The 20,085-nt window shown below is 43.7% G+C and overlaps 1 protein-coding gene across 1 annotated transcript; it reads right to left on the bottom strand.

Moving 5' to 3' along the window:
* Positions 1 to 2,361: 2,361 nt before the first annotated feature.
* LOC125964742 (trichohyalin-like) lies at positions 2,362 to 19,483 on the bottom strand. The gene is given in 4 exon segments (XM_049711232.1): positions 2,362 to 3,478; positions 3,480 to 3,901; positions 3,904 to 4,286; positions 19,161 to 19,483. Coding segments are annotated over 4 exon segments (1,170 nt in total). The 3' UTR covers positions 2,362 to 3,436.
* Positions 19,484 to 20,085: the final 602 nt, after the last annotated feature.

Raw genomic sequence — 20,085 nt, 5'->3', positions numbered from 1 at the left:
TTCTCTACTTAAATGTAACGAAAATGTTCTGTTTTTAAAACAAATTGTGACGGGCAATGAAAAGTGGATACTGTACAAGAATGTGGAACAGAAGAGATCGTGGGGAAAATGAAAGGAACCACCACCAAGCACACCAAAGGCCGGTCTTCATCCAAAGAAAGTGATGTTGTGTACATGGTGGGATTGGAAGGGAGTCCTCTATTATGAGCTCCTTCTGGAAAACCAAACGATTAATTCCAAAAAGTACTGCTCCCAATTAGATCAACTGGAAACAGCACTTGACGAAAAGCAGAATTAGTCAACAGAAAACGCATAATCTTCCATCAGGATAACACAAGACCGCATGTTTCTTTGATGACCAGGCAAAAACTGTTACAGCTTGGCTGGGAAGTTCTGATTCATCTGCCGTATTCACCAGAGATGGCACCTTCAGATTTCCATTTATTTTGGTCTTTACAAAATGCTCTTAATGGAAAAAATTTCAATTACCTGGCAGACTGTTCCTGGCACCTGGAACAGTTCTTTGCTCAAAAAGATAAAACGTTTTGGGAAGATGGAATTACAAAGTTGCCTGAAAAATGGCAGAAGGTAGTGGAACAAAAGGGTGAATACATTGTTCAATAAAGTTCTTGGTGAAAATGAAAAATGTCTTTTTTTACTTTAAAACTGAAGGAACTTTTTGGCCAACCCAGTAGATGGCCATCTTCTTCCTATGTCTTCACATCATTTTCCCTCTGTCCTTGTCTATGTCCATATTTCCTCTTCTTATAAGGACACTATTCATGTTGGATTAGAGCCTACCTAATGACCTCATTTTAATTTGATTACCTATGTAAGTACTCTACCTCCAAATCTGGTCACATTCTAAGGCACTGAGGCTTAGGACTTCATCAAATGAACCTTTGTGGGGACATAATTCATAACACATGGAGACCAGCTTTTCCATAACAGAGCATAATAAATCCTCAACCCCATTTTCCGGCAGCAGCCAAGGTGATGTTAATAGAGCTCCCAGTTTATAGTTAAGCAGACAGTTGCCCAACAGCCTCAAGGTTCTGCCCATGCATATACATTATCCTTGTGGAGCAGGAATGTTGGCCTGCCAGCATGTTCTCCTGCCAGCATGCTAAAAGTAGAGCCCTAGGGCATTGGCTGGCTGATTTTTAAGTACATGCTATTATAACTGTGACAAAACAATACTTTCTTCTTTGGAAATTGGCTCTTTCCTCATCTTGTGAAGTGCTACAAGAAGTATGAAGGGCTTTGATTGTTTTTATCATGATTATTATCGTTGAACTGTAGCTTAGATGATGATGAGTGTGTATTGCAGGAACATCCTGGGGCTGGCACTTATAAGGAGGCTCTGGTATGAGTGCCCATTGAGAGGATCCTGGGGAAAGCCAGTGAGGCTCTTTCCAGGGTTTCTGTAAAGATTCTTAGTAAGTAAAAGCATATACTTACCTTAATAGGGAAGTACTTTTGCAGATAGAAATCATTTGAAAGAGACAAAGCTCCAAGTCAGTATCAGGGGATTCCCAGGTTTTATCTTTGGTGGGCATCTGCTATTTGTGTTAAAGTGAGAGGGAGGCTTGTGCTCCTTGCAGAAAATGCCACCTTACTCTATCAGAATGATACTCAGGAGCTATAGGCTTAGCTTTCTTGTCTCCACCATTGACCCAAATGTTTAGTGTCTATAACTTAGGAAATCTTCTCAACCATGACCCTCACAATTAGGAATGATACTATCCTGCATCAGGGCCTTCTTGGATTTACTCCTAGTTACCACGCTGTGAATACCGTGGTATAGAATATAGATTCCAGCAGGTGGCACAGGGGTGTTTGGATCTTTAGAGGATAATCTGATACTTTTGGCCTGATTATTATTAAGCACCTTCTGACTAAGTCACCTCATGGATTGTGTTGCTTAAATCAAGAGGTCAGTTAATTTCTGTAATGCTGAGCTGAAGTTTCAGGCCATTTTCTACTTTTGCCTCATCAGACTTCAGAGACCAAGAAGTTACTGTATTCTTAGAAGAAAATATTAACACACACTGGAAGCACCATTATTTGTCATGAGCAGTGAGTCACCGCAAGAAAGGGCAAAGAAAGCTGTAGGGTCAAGAATAAAAACACTTGGAAAAAGAATCCTAGCTTGGGGATGGAAATAATATAGCATTCACCCTAACAGAGAAAAATGGTTTTGGAAAATAGAGAGGTTTTTTTTTTTTTTTTTTCCTTTTTTATACTTAGACATAGATAATAGTAACCAAACACCCTTAAGTGATTGGAAACTTATGTCAGTTCCCAACCATTAAATCTTGAGTTATGGTTTGATGCATAGTTAAAACAGACAAAAAATAATTGTTTGCCAAAACATTTATTATTAATTTTTTACACAGTCCAATTATTTTAACAAGTATGTCTCCAAAGTAGTATCAATAGGCCTCAAAGGATTGTGGGCTGATGGGTCTTGTCAAAGGGCCTCCAGGGACATGCCCCTCTGTCCACAAACATTCCCCCTTTCCTTCCCCAAAATGCTCTGTGATCTCTGGTTGGCTCTAGAGCAAGGTAGATGTTTACAGGATCCTGAGCAGGTCCCCTCTCAGCTAAAATTAACAAAGATAGTAATATTCTCAAGCTCATCGAAGACTGGGGGAAAGGAACTGAGCACTACAGACTACAAGCAGACATGGTTTTAAGGTTTGAGCTCTGGAGTTGTTTGAGAAACACCTTGCTTTTGCTTCATGAGATTTTAAATAATTATAGAGTTAAGTGTAAAAAAAATCGAATTCAAATTCTAAGTCTTCAAGCTAAACCTTATTCTTAACAGATATTTCTTCCAGTTACGGGCTGATTTCACAGGGAGTTTTTCTGGAGAAGCCATCCCCCCTGCACTATGCAAGTGTTGTTGTAAAAATTCAGTCCCCTGGCAGAATCTGTGCTAATTATGCTACAAAAAGTGACAAGATATTTGGAGGTAAATATTAATGTAATTTAGGCCCAAGAAGAAATACCAACTTGAACATCAAATATATCTGAACTCTCTACGAAATGGATCAACAAATTAAAAAACAGACCCATTCTTTTGAATCTCAAATCGACATAATATTCTTGTTACTTTTGAAAGCAATAAATGAACGTGTTCCCCAAACAAAACTCCTTACAGAAATGAAATGGCTTATATGTTTTTAAAAAATGCACACCACATCTGCACCAAAGAGCAAAGACATCCTGCAGTAAAGAACTACTTAAGGAAGAATAAAAGGCAGGAGTACAAAGTACATGAAAGAGTGTAGCTTAAGATTTTGTAAAAAAGAGATATTCTAACACTAGAGAGTTTTCCCCCAACCGGAAACATTAGAGTCATTTGTTACTTAGTGTTTCTCGTTTTCCTTTGCTCGAAGCTTTGGCAGGTGTCGGGATTTGGCAGCATCTCTTAAAGGCGGTATTGAGATCGCTGCTCTTGGATGTACTCATAACAGAGGGCTGGAGCGCACCGGGGCACTGGCAAACTGACGCTTGCCGGGCTCCAGAACCTGCCGACGGCCCTTGTCCTCCTCCCAGACTTGGCTGCAGCTCTGCTCCTCCTGCTGCTGGCGGCAGAGCTGTTCTTCTTTCCGGAGTTTTCTCTCCCGCTCCTGCCGGCGCCTCAGCTCTTCCTGCCCCTCGCGCTGCCGCTGCTCTTCTTGCTCGAGGAACTTACTGTCCTCCTGGACGCGTCGCTTTTCTAACTCTCGCTCCTGCCGGAGCCTCTGCTCTCCCTCTAGGAACTTCCTGTCTCTCTGCCTCGGACGTCTCTGTTCTTCCTCTTGCTCGGCGCGCCTAAGTTGTTCCCCCTGGGAGAAGGCATCCTCTAGCTCCTGGCGGCGCAGCTGTTCTTCCCTTTCCCGGCTGAGCTGTCCTCCTCGCGGAATTTTCTATCTCGCTCCCGGTGAAGCTGTTGCTCGCGTTCCGGCCGGCGCAGCTTCTGTTTCTCTTCGCGGAACTCTCTGTCTTCTTCCTGATGGCGTATTTTCTCTTCTCTTTCCAATCTCAGCAGCTGCTCTTCCTCTCGGAAATTTCTGTCCCGCCTTTTGGCTTCCTTTTGCTCCTCCCTCTCCAGCAGTTCTTCAGCTGGGAATTGCCTTTCGCGCTGTTGCCAGCTCCTCCTCTCTTGCTCTCGTTCTCTTACCTCTTCCTGTTCATCCTGCAGGGGCCACCGATCCTGATGGGATTGTCTCTCCCGCACCTGGGAATCATCCAGTTGCTGGATCTTTTCTTTATTCTCTCTGCATTTGGAGTAAACCCTGTTCTTACGAACTTCATTTTCCTTTTTTTTTTTGCGGTACGCGGGCCTCTCACTGTTGTGGCCTCTCCCGTTGCGGAGCACAGGCTCCGGACGCGCAGGCTCAGCGGCCATGGCTCACGGGCCCAGCCGCTCCGCAGCATGTGGGATCTTCCCGGACCGGGGCACGAACCCGTGTCCCCTGCATCGGCAGGCGGACTCTCAACCACTGCGCCACCAGAGAAGCCCTCTGGGGGAGTTTTTTGAAGAAAAGTTTTTATTAAAATATAGTGGATTTACAATGTTGTGTTAGTTTCAGGGGTACAGCAAAGTGATTCAGATATATATATATATATATATATATATATATATTCTGTTTTAGATTCTTTTCCATTATAGGTTATTACAAGATATTGAGTATAATTGCCTATGCTATACAGTAGGTTCTTGCTGTTTATCTATTTTATATATAGTAGTGTGTATATTTTAATCCCAAGCTCCTAAATTAACCTTCCCCCCCTTCCCCTTTGGTAAACCAAGTTTGTTTTCTATGTCTGTGAGTCTATTTCAGTTTTGTAAATAGGTTCATTTGTATCATTTAAAAAATTCCCCATATAAGTAATATCATATTTGTTTTTCTCTGACTTACTTCACTTAGTGTGATAATCTCTAGGTCCATCCCTGTTGCTGCAAATGGCATTATTTCATTCTTTTTTTAAGGCTGAGCAATATTGCATTGTGTATATATACCACATCTTTATCCATTCCTCTGTTGATGGACACTTAGGTTGCTTTCACGTCTTGGCCATTGTAAATAGCGCTGCTATGAACATTAGGGTGCATGTGTCTTTTTTTTTTTACATGTGTCTTTTTGATTTATGGTTTTCTCCAGATATATGCCCAGGAGTGGGATCGCTGGATCATATGGTAACTCTATTTTTAGTTTTTTAAGGAACCTCCATACTGTTCTCCATAGTAGCTGCACTAATTTACATTCCCACCAACAAACAGTGTAGGAGGGTTCCTTTTTCTCAGGGTAACTTTTAAGAATCCACATAGCTCAGGTCACAACACAGACCTATAAAATTAGAATTTCTGGGAATAGAATCCAGGCACCAGGGATTTTTTAGAACTCTCTTGATGATAAAGTGGCAGCCAAGGTAGAGAAGCACTTGGCATAAGGAAGGAAGAGTGGGAAAAGCCTCATAAAATGTGGCAAAAAGGGAGGAGAAGCTCACGAGGGAGCCTAGGAAGAAGTTTCCTGAGAAGTAGGAGAAACTGGAGAGAAGGGGGTATGGATACTTAGGGTGTGAGAGGTAAAGAAGAAAGGGGTACACACCCCTCTTCTACATAATCTTCAGTTGCTTCTTAAAATGGCCCTTTCCTATAGGTACCTAATCTGTTTCCTATTCCCTGCATTTAACTGGGTAGATGTTCATCTGTGTCTCTACTCAAACTACTCCTGATGCCCAGGATTCCTGCCCTTTTCCAGATGTCAGTCCACATCCATTCCACGTATAAGACTTGGTTCAAAGCTCTTCCTCCAAAGATCTGGTTAATTTTATGAGATTCTGATTGCTCCTATTTAGATAGTCCCTTATGCATTTAGTTGTTTATCAAAGATGGCCAGCTATGGGGCAGTGCAGAGTCCTGGACATAGACACTGTGGATCCGGGTTCAAGTCCTGGCTCTGCTGCGAGTTAATTGTCTGGAACTTTCCAGTGATGTCATTAAAGCTCATTAGTTTCTTTACTGTAAGGTATTCAAATTTATAACTACTTTGAAGGGTTGATAGAAGTTTTATGGGTGAGAATGTAAGAAAGCTAGACATGTGTTATAGTATAGGGTAGTATTATTAAATTTTACACTTGTTAGAAGCTTGCTTTGCAATCATCCTGAAGTCTCTCTCTCTCTGCATATTTGTTTGATTTTCTAACTGTATTATAAACTCCTTAAAGTTTTGACTTTAAAAACGGCTGTTTTGTTTCTTTTCTGCCTCCCTAAAAGGGACTTAGTGTGCTGTTGAGATTCTTAGGCAGCCATATGTTTGCAGGCTCATGCTGATTAACCAAGTGCAGCATCCCTGATGATGTTGCTCCCGGGTGCAGGAAACTTTGTGCAGGGACCAAGAGTCAGATGACTGCCTGCACAGACATGGATATCATTTGGGTCACTATCATCTAGTCCAGATCTGTAGGCTCCAAACACACAAGGGAAAAAGTCTAGGTATGTACAGGAAATGGGAAAGGATTGAGGCAAAACCATCTGATGGCTCTCTCCAGCTTGTTCCGAGGAAAATTCAAAATCCTTAAGCCTACCAGACATGATTAGTGGGTCTACAGAATGACCTCTCTGACCTCGCCTCCTGTGACTCACCCCTTGCTCATTTTGTATCCACTTGTCACTTTACTATTTCCTGAACATACCCAGCAGCATGCTGCCTCAGAGCTTTTGCAGCTGCTGTTCCCTCTGCCTGGAATGCTCTTCTCCAGACATTTGTTTCTTTCCTTTACCTTCTCCAGGTCTTTGCTCCAATGTTACTTTCTCAGCAGACCTACCCTGACCACCCTATTTAAAATTGTGACCCTCAAACTTCCTTATCTTCCTGCATTCCCTTTTTTCCACTGTAGAAATTGTCATTATCTGATGTAAGATGTATTTTACTAATTTGTTTCCTATTGTCTCTCCATTAGGATGTAAATTCTACAAGAACCATATTTTCTATGTTTTTTTTTTAAACTGCTGCATCCCTGGTGCCTGGATGATTCTTGGAACATAGTAAGTACTCAATATTTGTTGATGAATGAATAAATTAGTAAATGAATGAATGAATAAAGTTTACTTATCAATGGCCAAGATATTTTGAACTGGTAGAGACCCATTAGGTCAAGGAATCTGACTCTATTCCTTACTTTGGTTTCCTCTTGGTTTCTTTACAAGGTTTTATTTAATCAAATTACGGTGAAAACTCGTATTAATTCCTGTGGAACAATGGCTCTTTAGCCTTCTGGATTTTGTTTGTTTGTTTTCTCTCAAAGGGAATAAATCCTAAAGAGGAGTTTCCTGAATCTTACTTCCAGCTCTCTCCTCTTCTTCTTTTTTTTGCTGTACGCGGGCCTCTCACCGTTGTGGCCTCTCCCGTTGCGGAGCACAGGCTCCGGACGCGCAGGCTCAGCGGCATGGCTCACGGGCCCAGGTGCTCTGCGGCATGTGGGATCCTCGCGGACTGGGGCACGAACCCGTGTCCCCTGCATCGGCAGGGGGACTCTCAACCACTGCGCCACCAGGGAAGCCCTCTCTCCTTTTATAACTCCTGAATGTGGCTCCTAGTCTTCCTACCTGTCTTTGGAAGAAATTTTCTAAAAATAGCCAACCTTTCCTTTGAACTTCAAAGACAAATGAAGAGAGAGAATTAGGAAAATGTGGTTTGTATATATGTCAGAACTCTCTGATGAGGTTGATAGGGTTGGAAGAGTTTGGATGAATGTTCAGAAGCTAAAACAATGAGGTACTAGTGAAGGGATATTTGAACTTGCCTCTACTTCTTTCAGAGTGAATGTACAAGTGCATGAACCATTGGTCCTACCCAAGAGAGCTGCTGCGGTATGATCCAAAAGCCCCTTGGTTCTATGCTCAGACACATGGAGGGATTAAATGTGAAGTTCAATTTCTTTTATTTCTTATCTGACTCACCACAAACTCATCCAGCTACACCATAGGTGGGAGTAAGGCACATAAGTGACAATATCTCAGAGCTTTATTGTTTTAAAACCAGTTCTGACAGAGGTTGGGAAACCATCTGGCAAGAACACCAAGGTACAAACAGTGACAGCTTTATTTCTTCTTTTCCGAGTTGGATTCTAGTACTGGCACAAAAACAGAAATATAGATCAATGGAACAGGATACAAAGCCCAGAGATAAACCCACACACATATGGTCACCTTATTTTTGATAAAGGAGGCAAGAATATACAACGGAGAAAAGACAGCCTCTTCAATAAGTGGTGCTGGGAAAACTGGACAGCTACATGTAAAAGAATGAAATTAGAACACTCCCTAACACCATACACAAAAATAAACTCAAAATGGATTAAAGACCTAAATGTAAGGCCAGAAACTATCAAACTGTTTAGGAAAACATAGGCAGAACATTCTATGACATAAATCACAGCAAGATCCTTTTTGACCCACCTCCTAGAGAAATGGAAATAAAAACGAAAGTAAACCAATGGGACCTAATGAAACGTAAAACCTTTTGTACAGCAAAGGAAACCATAAACAAGACGAAAAGAAAACCCTCAGAATGGGAGAAAATATTTGCAAATGAAGCAACTGACAAAGGATTAATCTCCAAAATTTACAAGCAGCTTATTCAGCTCAATATCAAAAAAACAGACAACCCAATCCAAAAACGGGCAGAAGACCTAAATAGACATTTCTCCGAAGAAGATATACAGATTGTGAACAAGCATATGAAAGGATGTTCAACATCACTAATCATTAGAGAAATGAAAATCAAAACTGCAATGAGGTATCACCTCACACCAGTCAGAATGGCCATCATCAAAATATCTACACACAATAAATGCTGGAGAGGTTGTGGAGAAAAAGGAACCCTCTTGCACTGTTGGTGGGAATTTAAATTGTTACAGCCACTATGGAGAACAGTATGGAGGTTCCTTAAAAAACTAAAACTAGAACTACCATACCACCCAGCAATCCCACTACTGGGCATATACCCTGAGAAAACCATAATTCAAAAAGAGTCATGTACCACAATGTTCATTGCAGTTCTGTTTATGATAGCCAGGACATGGAAGCAACCCAAGTGTCCATCGACAGATGAATGGATAAAGAAGATGTGGCCCATATATACAATGGAATATTACTCAGCCATAAAAAGAAACGAAATTGAGTTATTTGTAGAGAGGTGGATGGACCTAGAGTCTGTCATACAGAGTGAAGTAAGTCAGAAAGAGAAAAACAAATACCGTATGCTAACACATATATATGGAATCTTAAAAAAAAAAGTTCTGAAGAACCTAGGGGCAGGACAGGAATAAAGACGCAGACATAGAGAATGGACTTGAGGACACGGGGAGGGGAAAGGGTAGGCTGGGACGAAGTGAGAGAGTGGCATGGACTTATATATACTACCAAATGTAAAATAGATAGCTAGTGGGAAGCAGCCGCATAGCACAGGGAGATCAGCTCGGTGCTTTGTGACCGCCGGGGGGGGGGGGGTGGGATAGGGAGGGTGGGAGGCAGGGAGATGCAAGAGGGAAGAGATATGGGAACATATGTATATGTATAACTGATTCATTTTGTTTTAAAGCAGAAACTAACACACCATTGTAAAGCAATTATACCCCAATAAAGATGTTAAAAAATTTTCAATTTTCTTAAATTTACCAAGGCTTGATTTGTGACCCAAGATATGATCTATGCTGGAGAATGTTCCATGAGCACTTGAGAAGAAAGTGTATTCTGTTGTTTTTGGATGGAATGTCCTATAAATATCAATTAAGTCCATCTTGTTTAATGTATCATTTAAAGCTTGTGTTTCCTTATTTATTTTCATTTTGGATGATCTGTCCATTGGTGAAAGTGGGGTGTTAAAATCCCCTACTATTATTGTGTTACTGTCGATTTCCCCTTTTATGGCTGTTAGAATTTGCCTTATGTATTGAGGTACTCCTATGTTGGGTGCATAAATATTTACAATTGTTATATCTTCTTCTTGGATTGATCCCTTGATCATTACGTAGTGTCCTTCTTTGTCTCTTGTAACAGTGTTTTAAAGTCTATTTTGTCTGATATGAGAATTGCTACTCCAGCTTTCTTTTGATTTCCATTTGCATGGAATATCTTTTTCCATCCCCTCACTTTCAGTCTGTATGTGTCCCTAGGTCTGAAGTGGGTCTCTTGTAGACAGCATATATACGGGTCTTGTTTTGTATCCATTCAGCCAGTCTATGTCTTTTGGTGGGAGCATTTAATCCATTTACATTAACGGTGATTATTGATATGTATGCTCCTATTACCATTTTCTTAATTGTTTTGGGTTTGTTATTGTAGGTCTTTTCCTTCTCTTGTGTTTCCTGCCTGGAGAAGTTCCTTTAGCATTTGTTATAAAGCCGGTTTGGTGGTGCTGAATTCTCTTAGCTTTTGCTTGTCTGTAAAGGTTTTGATTTCTCCGTTGAATCTAAATAAGATCCTCACTGGGTAGAGTAATCTTGGTTGTAGGTTTTTCCCTTTCATCACTTTAAATATGTCCTGCCACTCCCTTCTGGCTTGCAGAGTTTCTGCTGAAACATCAGCTGTTAACCTTATGGGGATTCCCTTGTATGTTATTTGTTGTTTATCCCTTGCTGCTTTTAATATTTTTTCTTTGTATTTAATTTTTGATAGTTTGATTAATATGTGTCTTGGTGTGCTTCTCCTAGGATTTATCCTGTATGGGACTCTCTGTGCTTCCTGGGCTTGATTGACTATTTCCTTTCCCATGTTAGGGAAGTTTTCAACTATAATCTCTTCAAATATTTTCTCAGACCCTTTCTTTTTCTATTCTTCTTCTGGGATCCCTATAATTAGAATGTTGGTGCGTTTAATGTTGCCCCAGAGGTCTCTGAGACTGTCCTCAATTCTTTTCATTCTTTTTTCTTTATTCTGCTCTGCAGTAGTTATTTCCACTATTTTATATTCCAGGTCACTTACCCGTTTTTCTGCCTCAGTTATTCTGCTATTGATTCCTTCTAGAGACTTTTTAATTTCATTTATTGTGTTGTTCATCATTGTTTGTTTGCTCTTTAGTTCTTCTAATTCCTTGTTAAACGTTTCTTGTATTTCCTCCAACATATTTCCAAGACTTTGGATCATCTTTACTATCATTACTCTGAATTCTTTTTTAGGTAGACTGCCTATTTCCTCTACATTTGTTTGGTCTGGTGGGTTTTTATCTTGCTCCTTCATCTGCTGTGTGTTTCTCTGTCTTCTCATTTTGTTTAACTTACTCTGTTTGGGGTCTCCTTTTCTCAGGCTGCAGGTTCGTAGCTCCTGTTGTTTTTGGTGTGTGCCCCCAGTGGGTGAGATTGGTTCAGTGGCTTGTGTAGGCTTCCTGGTGGAGTGGACTGGTGCCTGTGTTCTGGTGGGTGGGGCTGGATCTTGTCTTTCTGGTGGGCAGTACCACGTCCGGTGGTGTGTTTTGGGGTGTCTGTGAACTTAGTATGATTTTAGGCAGCCTCTCTGCTAATGGGTGGGGTTGTGTTCCTGTCTTGCTAGTTGATTGGCATAGGGCATCCAGCACTGGAGCTTGCTGGCCGTTGTCATGGAGCTGGGTCTCAGCGTTGAGATGGAGATCTCTGGGAGAGCTCTCGCCAATTGATATCATATGGGACATGGGGCCAGAAGGTCTCTGGTGGTCCAGTGTCCTGAAGTTGGCTCTCCCACCTTGGAGGCTCAGGCCTGACACCTGGCTGGAGTACCAAGACCTTGTCAGTCACACGGCTCAGAAGAAAAGGGAGAAAAAAAGAAAGAAAAAAAAATTGAAAGAAAATTATTAAAATTAAAAAAATAATAAAAAGAAGGGAGCAACAAAACCAATGAACAAATCTACCAATTATAACAAGTGCTAAACACTAAACTAAGATAAACATAAAAATCAGAAGCAGATCAGTCGCAGACAGCAAACCCCAAGTCTACAGTTGCTCCCAAAGTTCACGACCTCAATTTTGGGGTGATTCGTTGTCTATTCAGGTATTCCACAGATGCAGGGTACATGAGGTTGACTGTGGGGATTTAATCCGCTGCTCCTGAGCCTGTACAGAGAAATTTACCTTTCTTTTCTTTGTTTGGTTTTGGCCCTGCCTCTGTGTGTAGGTGGCCCTCTGGCATCTGTTCCCACACGGACAGGAGGTGGTTAAAGCAGCGGCTGATTAGTGTGCTTTTGCTCACTCAGACTGGGGAGAGGGAAGGGTATGGTAGTCATAATTGGGATGCGGGGCAAGCCTGCAGCAGCAGAGGCCGGCGTGACATTGCAACAGCCCGAGGCACACAGTGTGTTCTCCCCGGGAAGTTGTCCCTGGATCACAGGACCCTGGCAGTGGTGAGATGCACAGGCTCCCGGGGGATGTGTGGATAGTGACCTCTCCGCTTTGCCCTCCGCACCCCTGTGACTGTGCTCTCCTCCATGGCTCTGAAGCTCCCGCAGTCTCCGCCAGTGAGGGGGCTTCCTAGTGTGTGGAAACCTTTCCTCCTTCACAGCTCCCTCACACTGGTGCAAGTCCCATCCCCATTCTTTTGTCTCTGTTTTTTCTTTTGCTCTACCCAGGTACATGGGGAGTTTCTTGCCTTTTGGGAAGTCTGAGGTCTTCTGCCAGCATTCAGTAGGTGTCCTGTTGGAGTTGTTCCACATGTAGATGTATTTCTGATGTATTTGTGGGGAGGAAGGTGATCTCCACGTCTTAGTCCTCCACCATCTTGAAGGTCCCTGTGATGCTATATTTTAAGGCAAATATCAAGAAATGAACCTAGTAGAATTCTATTAATACCTTCCAAAAATGAGTACGCTCAATTAAATTCATATTTGTGGATTGATATCAGTATTTGGCAATATGTATCCATGTGATAAGACATTTTAAAATATGAAATATGTAAAATTTCATTACACAGCAGCAAAAGCAGATGAATATTTGCAATAGACTTTGGTGATAGGAAAAAATAACTTTGAGCTTCAATTAAATGAAATATTACTCCTTAAAAAGGAATTGCAATTTTTCTCATTGGTAGACCTCTATTAAAAAAATTGTATTCAATTATTATTTTTATATTTTGAATTTTGTCAAAAGATGGTAGAAATTTGTTTTCCCTCTTGTTATGTATAAATAACTATGTAATATACTTTTAGGTCACAAATGCCTGAAATATTTATTATCTGGTTTTTACAGAAAGTGTTGGTCCACCCCTAATTTCATCTATACTGGAACTGTCCAGGGCCAAAACAAACAAGCAGACAGGCAATGACCAAAAGATCCCATTTTCTTGAATCTCAGTTAATACTTAAATCCTTAGTTGAATGAATGTAACAAAACAGAAACAGACTCAAAGATACAGAGAACAAACCCATTGTTACCAGAGAGAAGAAGGGTGGGGGAAGAACAAAGCAGGTGAAGGGAATTAAGAGGTGTAAACAGCTAGGTATGAACTAAATAAATTAACAAGGATGTAATGTACAGCACAGGGAATATAGCCAATATTTTATAATAACTTTATATGGGGTATAATCTATAGAAATATTGAATCACTATGTTGTACACATTAAAGTAATATAATATTGTAAGTCAACTACATTTCAATTTTTAAAATGTTCTTAGTCTTGCAGTTTAGTTGATTTTTTTTTTGTGCTGCCATATCATCAGTGAAGAGCAAGGTCATCAGGTCATTGTGGAAATCAATTTTAATTTGCTGTGAGTCAGTTCTATACAACAGAATAATTAAGCCCTTTATTTGCAGAAAGAAACCCAAGGTTTTCAATAAAGAAACCCAAGGCTTTAGTGGTCTGAACTGGCTAAGCAGATTTTTGGTTTATGGGAACTGTCTCCTCTGAAGCAGGTAAATGCCTCTGGGGATGGGAAGGGCAGAGGTTGAGGAAATCCTCTGGAGTGCTTGAAGTGGCTGTGGAAGGGAGTGAGTTCAGAGGCCTTTGAGCAAACCTTGGATGATGGGAGAGAACAGAGGGGCCTCCTGAATGGGGACAGAACCCTGGGATCCAGGCAGGAACGAGGCATGGTCTATAGTTCAGCTCAGCCCCCTCCCTGGGTCAGAGCTGACGCTTCTCCTTCTGTGTTCCCTCAGACCTCTTTTCTCTGCTCTTTGTATGTTTGTGTTCAAGAAGGCAGGCCGTAACACTATTTTACCGATGAGGAAAATGAAGCTCAGAAAAGCTAAGTAACTAATCAGTAACTTAACTGACATAGTCAGTATAAGGTGGAGCGAGGGCTTAACCCAGGACTCTGCCTCCCAATGCAGTTCCCTTGCTCTCTGACTAGCACTATGCTGAACACGGTTAGGTTCTGAGCCCTGTTGCTTGATTGCTCGGAGGGTCCCTGAGAGGACTTTCCCATTCAAATGCTACTGTGCTGCAAACCCAGCATTAGATTTGCTCATTGCTTTCTTGAAGCACCCTGTTTCAAAATGTGGATTGGTATCTTAAGGCATTAACACTCTTAAGTAACTTCTTTTCTTTGTTTACTCACATCCAAGACAAGAATGTTCATGTTAGGAGTTCTACAACCAGAGAGGACAAGTGTTCTGAAAAGGTAAGTGAGGGAGGCTAAAGTCAGATTTTCCTTTTTCATAGTTTTGTTCAGGGCCTCACAGGACTCATGTCACATGAAAACCTGTTCTCCTTCTGAGGGAAGGGAGAAATGAATCTGGACTCTTCCAGGTAATCTCAGCGGTTGGTCTGCACCTCACAAAATGCAGGCCCGTCCCTGTGCCCCTCCCCATGGTGGTGTCCAGCCTCTGATGGAGGAGGCCCTTCCCAACAGGCAGCCTGTCCAACACCTGGGTAGTTCCAGCTGTGGGGAATATCCATCTGCTTGGAGCTATAATCTACCTGTGAACTCTGCTCCTTGGCTCCCATTCTGCCTTCTGAAACAATGTAAATCAAGGCTCATAAAATTCTTCCTCCTTCTTTCTGATTTCAGAAACAATTGTCCAGTCTCCCTCTTACATCTCCTCTTCTCTGTTTCTATCTCTTCTGTTAACTTTTTGTCACGCGACGAGGTCTCCGGAACACTCACAATCCTGGCTGCCGGCTCTGGTTCTGCTGTAGTTTGTCAACTCCTCTCATAAAGCTGGCACTCAGAACTCATTAGTCACATTAATTCACGTTTATTTATTCAACAAACATTTATGCGAGCTTGCTCTGTGCTGAGTCCTGGGCATGTGTCTGGGGGATGTAAGGTCAGATTCAGTTCCTGACCGTGGTGCTGATCAATTTAATAATCAAGTAATCAGACTCATTCTCTCACTTCCAGTCTGTCTGTCTCACCCCCTTTTCTTCTCTCTGAGGAAGACGCAGGCAGAGACAGGCCAAAGTTGCACAAAAAGAGTCTTGGCAAAGGCTCTGGAGGAGTTTTGAGGCACATCTCTCTAGACTCAGCCAGTTCTGGGGAATGTCTGGGCGGCCGTTTTTCACAGATGTCACGGGGTGCCCCTCAGTTCCCTATAATGTCTTTCCTGGCCCCAGAGCATCAGTTTGAACCAAGGCCGGATCAGTTGTCCCAGGCTGGCCCACTGGCTGAGTCTCAGAGTTCTGGCTCCACTGTGGTCGGAGATGGTGCAGTGTGGCCCCTCTTGCCAGCCTCAGTGTAGTGACAGCTCGGGTGCAGACCGCATGGCAGTAGCGAAGGAGGCTTTGCTCCGTGGAAACTTGGGCTCCTCCCCTGGGCTCATAAATAACAAAAGAGGCCAACTGATAACAGTATTATTGTTACTCTTTTTTTTTTTTTACCTGAGTGGCACTTTTATTGCACTTGGTGAACCTACATTGACATGTCATTATCACCCAAGGTCCATAGTTTACATTAGTGATTATTGTTACTCTTGTTGCTCATGTTTCATTATTGTTGTTATTACTGTGCACTGATTGCTCTGATCATGAAAAATCTAATGAGGAGTTTCATCTCAGCCAGACACCCTGGGGCCTGGTAGTTCACCCAGGTCAGAAGAAGCCAGAGGGCATTCTGAAAGGGCCATACCTGAAGAGTATGCCCCCCCTCCCCCAGGTGACAGAGCTGGAGCTGGAGTTGGTGGCAGGGTTCTGACTTTACAGAGGATGAGGCACATTGGGATGAGAAGACTGGACGGCCCCTTAGTCAGACTTGAAAGGAGTTTAATTTCAACCTATCTCCCACATGGTAGGTCAGGCAGCATGGGGCCCACCCGCAATGTTCCTTCCTGCCCGAAGCACTGAAGACCGGGATTTGGACTGTGACCCAGTTATTAGAAGGGAAGTGGGTTATAAGGTCAAAAGAGCTCAAGATCGAGGCCAAAATTAATAGGCACAGAAAGTCTGGAAGATAATAAAAGGTAGAGGGATGGTGATATGATGGAGTCTTAGGTTCCTCCTGGGCCTTGGATTCTTGCTTTGAAATCTGTTTGTCCTCCTAGCCCTGGAGCACTTTGGAGCTGGGGTTGAGCACTAATCAGCCACTCAACCCTGGGTTCTAGTGCAGAGTCCTTCACTGCCAGACCGTCTGCCCTTGGGCTAATTATTCCCTCTCTGTTCCAGCTTCCACTTTTGTTGACTCAGGAGCCATAGAGGGGAAGTATGAGTGTCTATAGACACCTGGTGAAAGTTTAGAGGAATTAAAGCCACTGCCATCAGGGAACAGAGCCCTGTATACATTGCTCAGGTGTGTTTCATGTGCCCCAAAGCACAGCCTGGGTTTGGAAGCTAAGTTAGTCAATCTGATATTTGTCTGAGGAGTTCATCCTGGGAAGATGGTCCTGTTTTCTAATTCAGGTTTGTCTAGAAATTTATCCTTGTTCCTGGCCCAAACGTTCACATTTGGTTTGATTTTACTATTCCCAAGACTTCTGCAAAACATTTCCTTTCTTGGTCCCACAGATTTTATTCTAGAGACAAAATGCTTGTGGATCTGGGACTAACACAGCATGTGAAACATATCAGAAGTATTATGGTGTTTAGCAAGTCTTTTGAGTTCCTATTATCATCCCCATTTTATAGATGAAAAAAGTGAGGAACAGAGAGGTTAAATGACCTACCCAAGGTCACATAGCTAGTCATGGAGAGGGAGAGGATTTGAACACAAACGGTTTACTCTAAATCTCTACTTTTTTTTTTTTTTTTTTTGCGGTACACGGGCTTCTCACTGTTGTGGCCTCTCCCGTTGCGGAGCACAGGCTTCGGACGCGCAGGCTCAACGGCCATGGCTCATGGGCCCAGCTGCTCCGTGGCATGTGGGATCTTCCCGGACCGGGGCACAAACCCGTGTCCCCTGCATCGGCAGGCGGACTCTCAACCACTGCGCCACCAGGGAAGCCCCTAAATCTCTACTTTTAACTTTGAATAAACCACTGACTGATCGACAGTCATGTATGTTTCCTGAGGGATCCCGGAAAAGGTCTTACTCCAATATATGTTTTCCATCAAGGGTGTATAATTGTATAGTGTTTACCATCAAGCTTTGCCCCTTCTCAGTTTCTTATAGTACCTATGAAGGGTTACATCAATCCATGAAAGAGAATTTATTCATTAGATGTCTTCATCGTCTTATTGAATGGAAGTGGTAGAGGGGCTAGAAGGAATTGTTGCACTGTACAACGAAATGTCAATAAATCGCATCCTACCCCCTGCTCTATTTCTGAACAGGGTTGGAAAATTCAACAGGAAGGAAGTGTGGTAGCCAGAATGCCACTTTCTTGCTGATAGACATTCAGTTATAGGCTGTGGCTCTAGGTCTGTTGTTAGGGCTTGCTCATGGTAGACCCCATGGTTAGGCAAAGTTACCCACCTAATGCCAGCCCTGGGTTGGGGCAGGCCTCCCTGCACAGATGTAGGTCCCTGTTATGGCATGGAGGATCTCTGCAGCTCCCAGTAGAAGAAGGGCAGAGCTGAGCCAATCACGCTTACAAAATTTAGCAATCAGTTAAGTCTTTCTACTATTTCGGGGGCAAAGACAAGAAAGGGGTGGAAACAGGCCAGGCGTGGGGAAAGGCACTCACATCCTGCAGAGTCCTTAGACCTTCGAGTCATGCCCTCTTATCCTACAGATACAACAGAATTCCAGGGAAGGGAAAAGACTCTGATAAGCAAGTGCTGCAAGGTCATCAGGGAGAGGAGCTAGGAAACTAGATATCCTGAACTGGGTACAGACTCCACCTACTTTGCATTACTTAGTTCTCCAGGAAGAATGAGCAGTGGGAATGCCCCAAGACCTGGTGTGCAAGGGCCCTGGTGGGAAGGGGAAAGAGGACAGAAGCAGTGAAACCGGGGTGAGTGTGCCTACGGAATAGGGCATAGAGTGACCCCTCAGCACTTCAGAGCATCAGGTATTGGAGCCAAACGTTCTCTCCCCTGCTGTCCTCCTCACAGCTCCACCTAGTGCCTGTGTGGAAGCTGGAAGGACTGCTTGAGATGACCCACTCTATTGGTCAGAGTTCTCCAGACAAACAGAACGAGTAGGATGTGTATATATGTAGGAAAAGGTTTATTATAAGAAATTGGTTCATGCAGTTATGGAGGCAGCCAAGTCCAAAATCTGCAGCTTGGAGACCCAGGAGATCCCATGGTACAGATGAAGTCTGAAGGCATTCCACTGGAGAATTCCCTCTTGCTCAGGTTGGTGGCTCTTTTTATTCTATTCAGACCTTTAGCTGATTGGATGACACCCACTCAAAGTGCACTGATTTAAATGCTAATGTCAGGCAAAAACTCCCTGCAAGTTGACGCATAAAATTAACCATCACACCCACGTATTCCCCTCATCGTCCTTGTAGGGCTGATAGTTTTCCCGGATTTAAGTCATTTGAGTTCCACTACCATGATTTTTTAGTGCAACATCTGTTTATTTTTTATTCAATATCTCCTTTAAACCAATGTTAACCACTCACTTTAAAAAAGTTAGCCTCATAGCAAAATAATATTCAAGAAAAGGGGTTGTTGTACTCGTAATTTCTTTCTAAAACACCCAAGAGTAAATAAGTCAAGCATTTCAAAAAAGCGTACTTAGCACCTAAAACCATCTTGCATCCTCCTTTTGGGAAACACTGTAATCAGGGCTGCAGTTGAGGAAAGAGCTCGAGGCCCCGCCTGACCACCAGGGGACGCAGTTGTTCGCCTTCCCGGAAGCCCGGGCTTTTATCCCACCTGGGGGTCTCCCCCACACCCCTCGGGGCGCTGTGCTCTCTGCCCTGGAGTGGCTGCCCCGGAGCGCCCAGACCCGGGCCTCCTGAGAGGCCCAGAGCTGAGCCCTGCGGCGCCAATGGGGAGGGGCTGCTGGGGCTTGTCGGGGTGGTCAGGCCTGGACTAAGCGCGGCGTCCTCCGAGATGCGGAGGATCCTCGGAGCAGAGGCCTCCCCGCGTCGGAGGTGGAGCGTGCGGGGTGGGCGGGCAGCCCGGCGGCCTCCTGCGTAGCCCTTCGCCCGCTCGGTGGTGCGCCTGGAAACTGCGAGAGGCCATGCCTCAGGCATCCGCCCTCAGAAGCGCTGGTGCCCGTGGCGTCCCCCGGCCTGGCCTCGCCTCGGAGGAAGTAGAGGAAGCTGCTTCTGGGAAGAGGGATTGCACTTCCGGAGAGGGGGCGGGGCCCACCCTCTCAGCTGAGAAAGGCAGGTGGGAGCATCTGAGGCCTGGAAACAGCTTACATGGCCTTCTGGGGAGCGTCCTCCTTCTCTGAGGTGAGCAGGATGAACCGGGCGGCCCTGGGAGCCAGAGCCCAGGACTGAGGTCGTGCCTGGCTTGGGGGGTGGGCTGGTTGGTCTGGCACACCTGCCAGCACAGGCACGCTAGGCCTCCCCAAGCGCCGCGTGCACATCACGTCTTGGTTTTTCTTATCGATATTTTAATTTAGATGGGTTCACTGTTTTACTTAAACGAAAACATTTATTTTAAAAACAAACTTTCTGGGACTTCACTGGTGGCGCAGTGGTTAAGAATCCACCTGCCAATGCAGGGGACACGGGTTCGAGCCCACGTGGCACATCTGCTGAAGCCCGTGTGCCTAGAGCCCGTGCTCTGCAACAGAAGAAGCCACCGCAATGAGAAGTCCGCGCACCACAACGAAGAGTAGCCCGCT

This window comes from Orcinus orca, chromosome 1 (genome assembly GCF_937001465.1).
Source record: "Orcinus orca chromosome 1, mOrcOrc1.1, whole genome shotgun sequence".
NCBI classification, from domain to species: Eukaryota; Metazoa; Chordata; class Mammalia; order Artiodactyla; family Delphinidae; genus Orcinus; species Orcinus orca.
The sequence above is the reverse complement of the archived record's forward strand: the minus strand, read 5'-3'. Positions and strand labels throughout refer to the sequence as shown.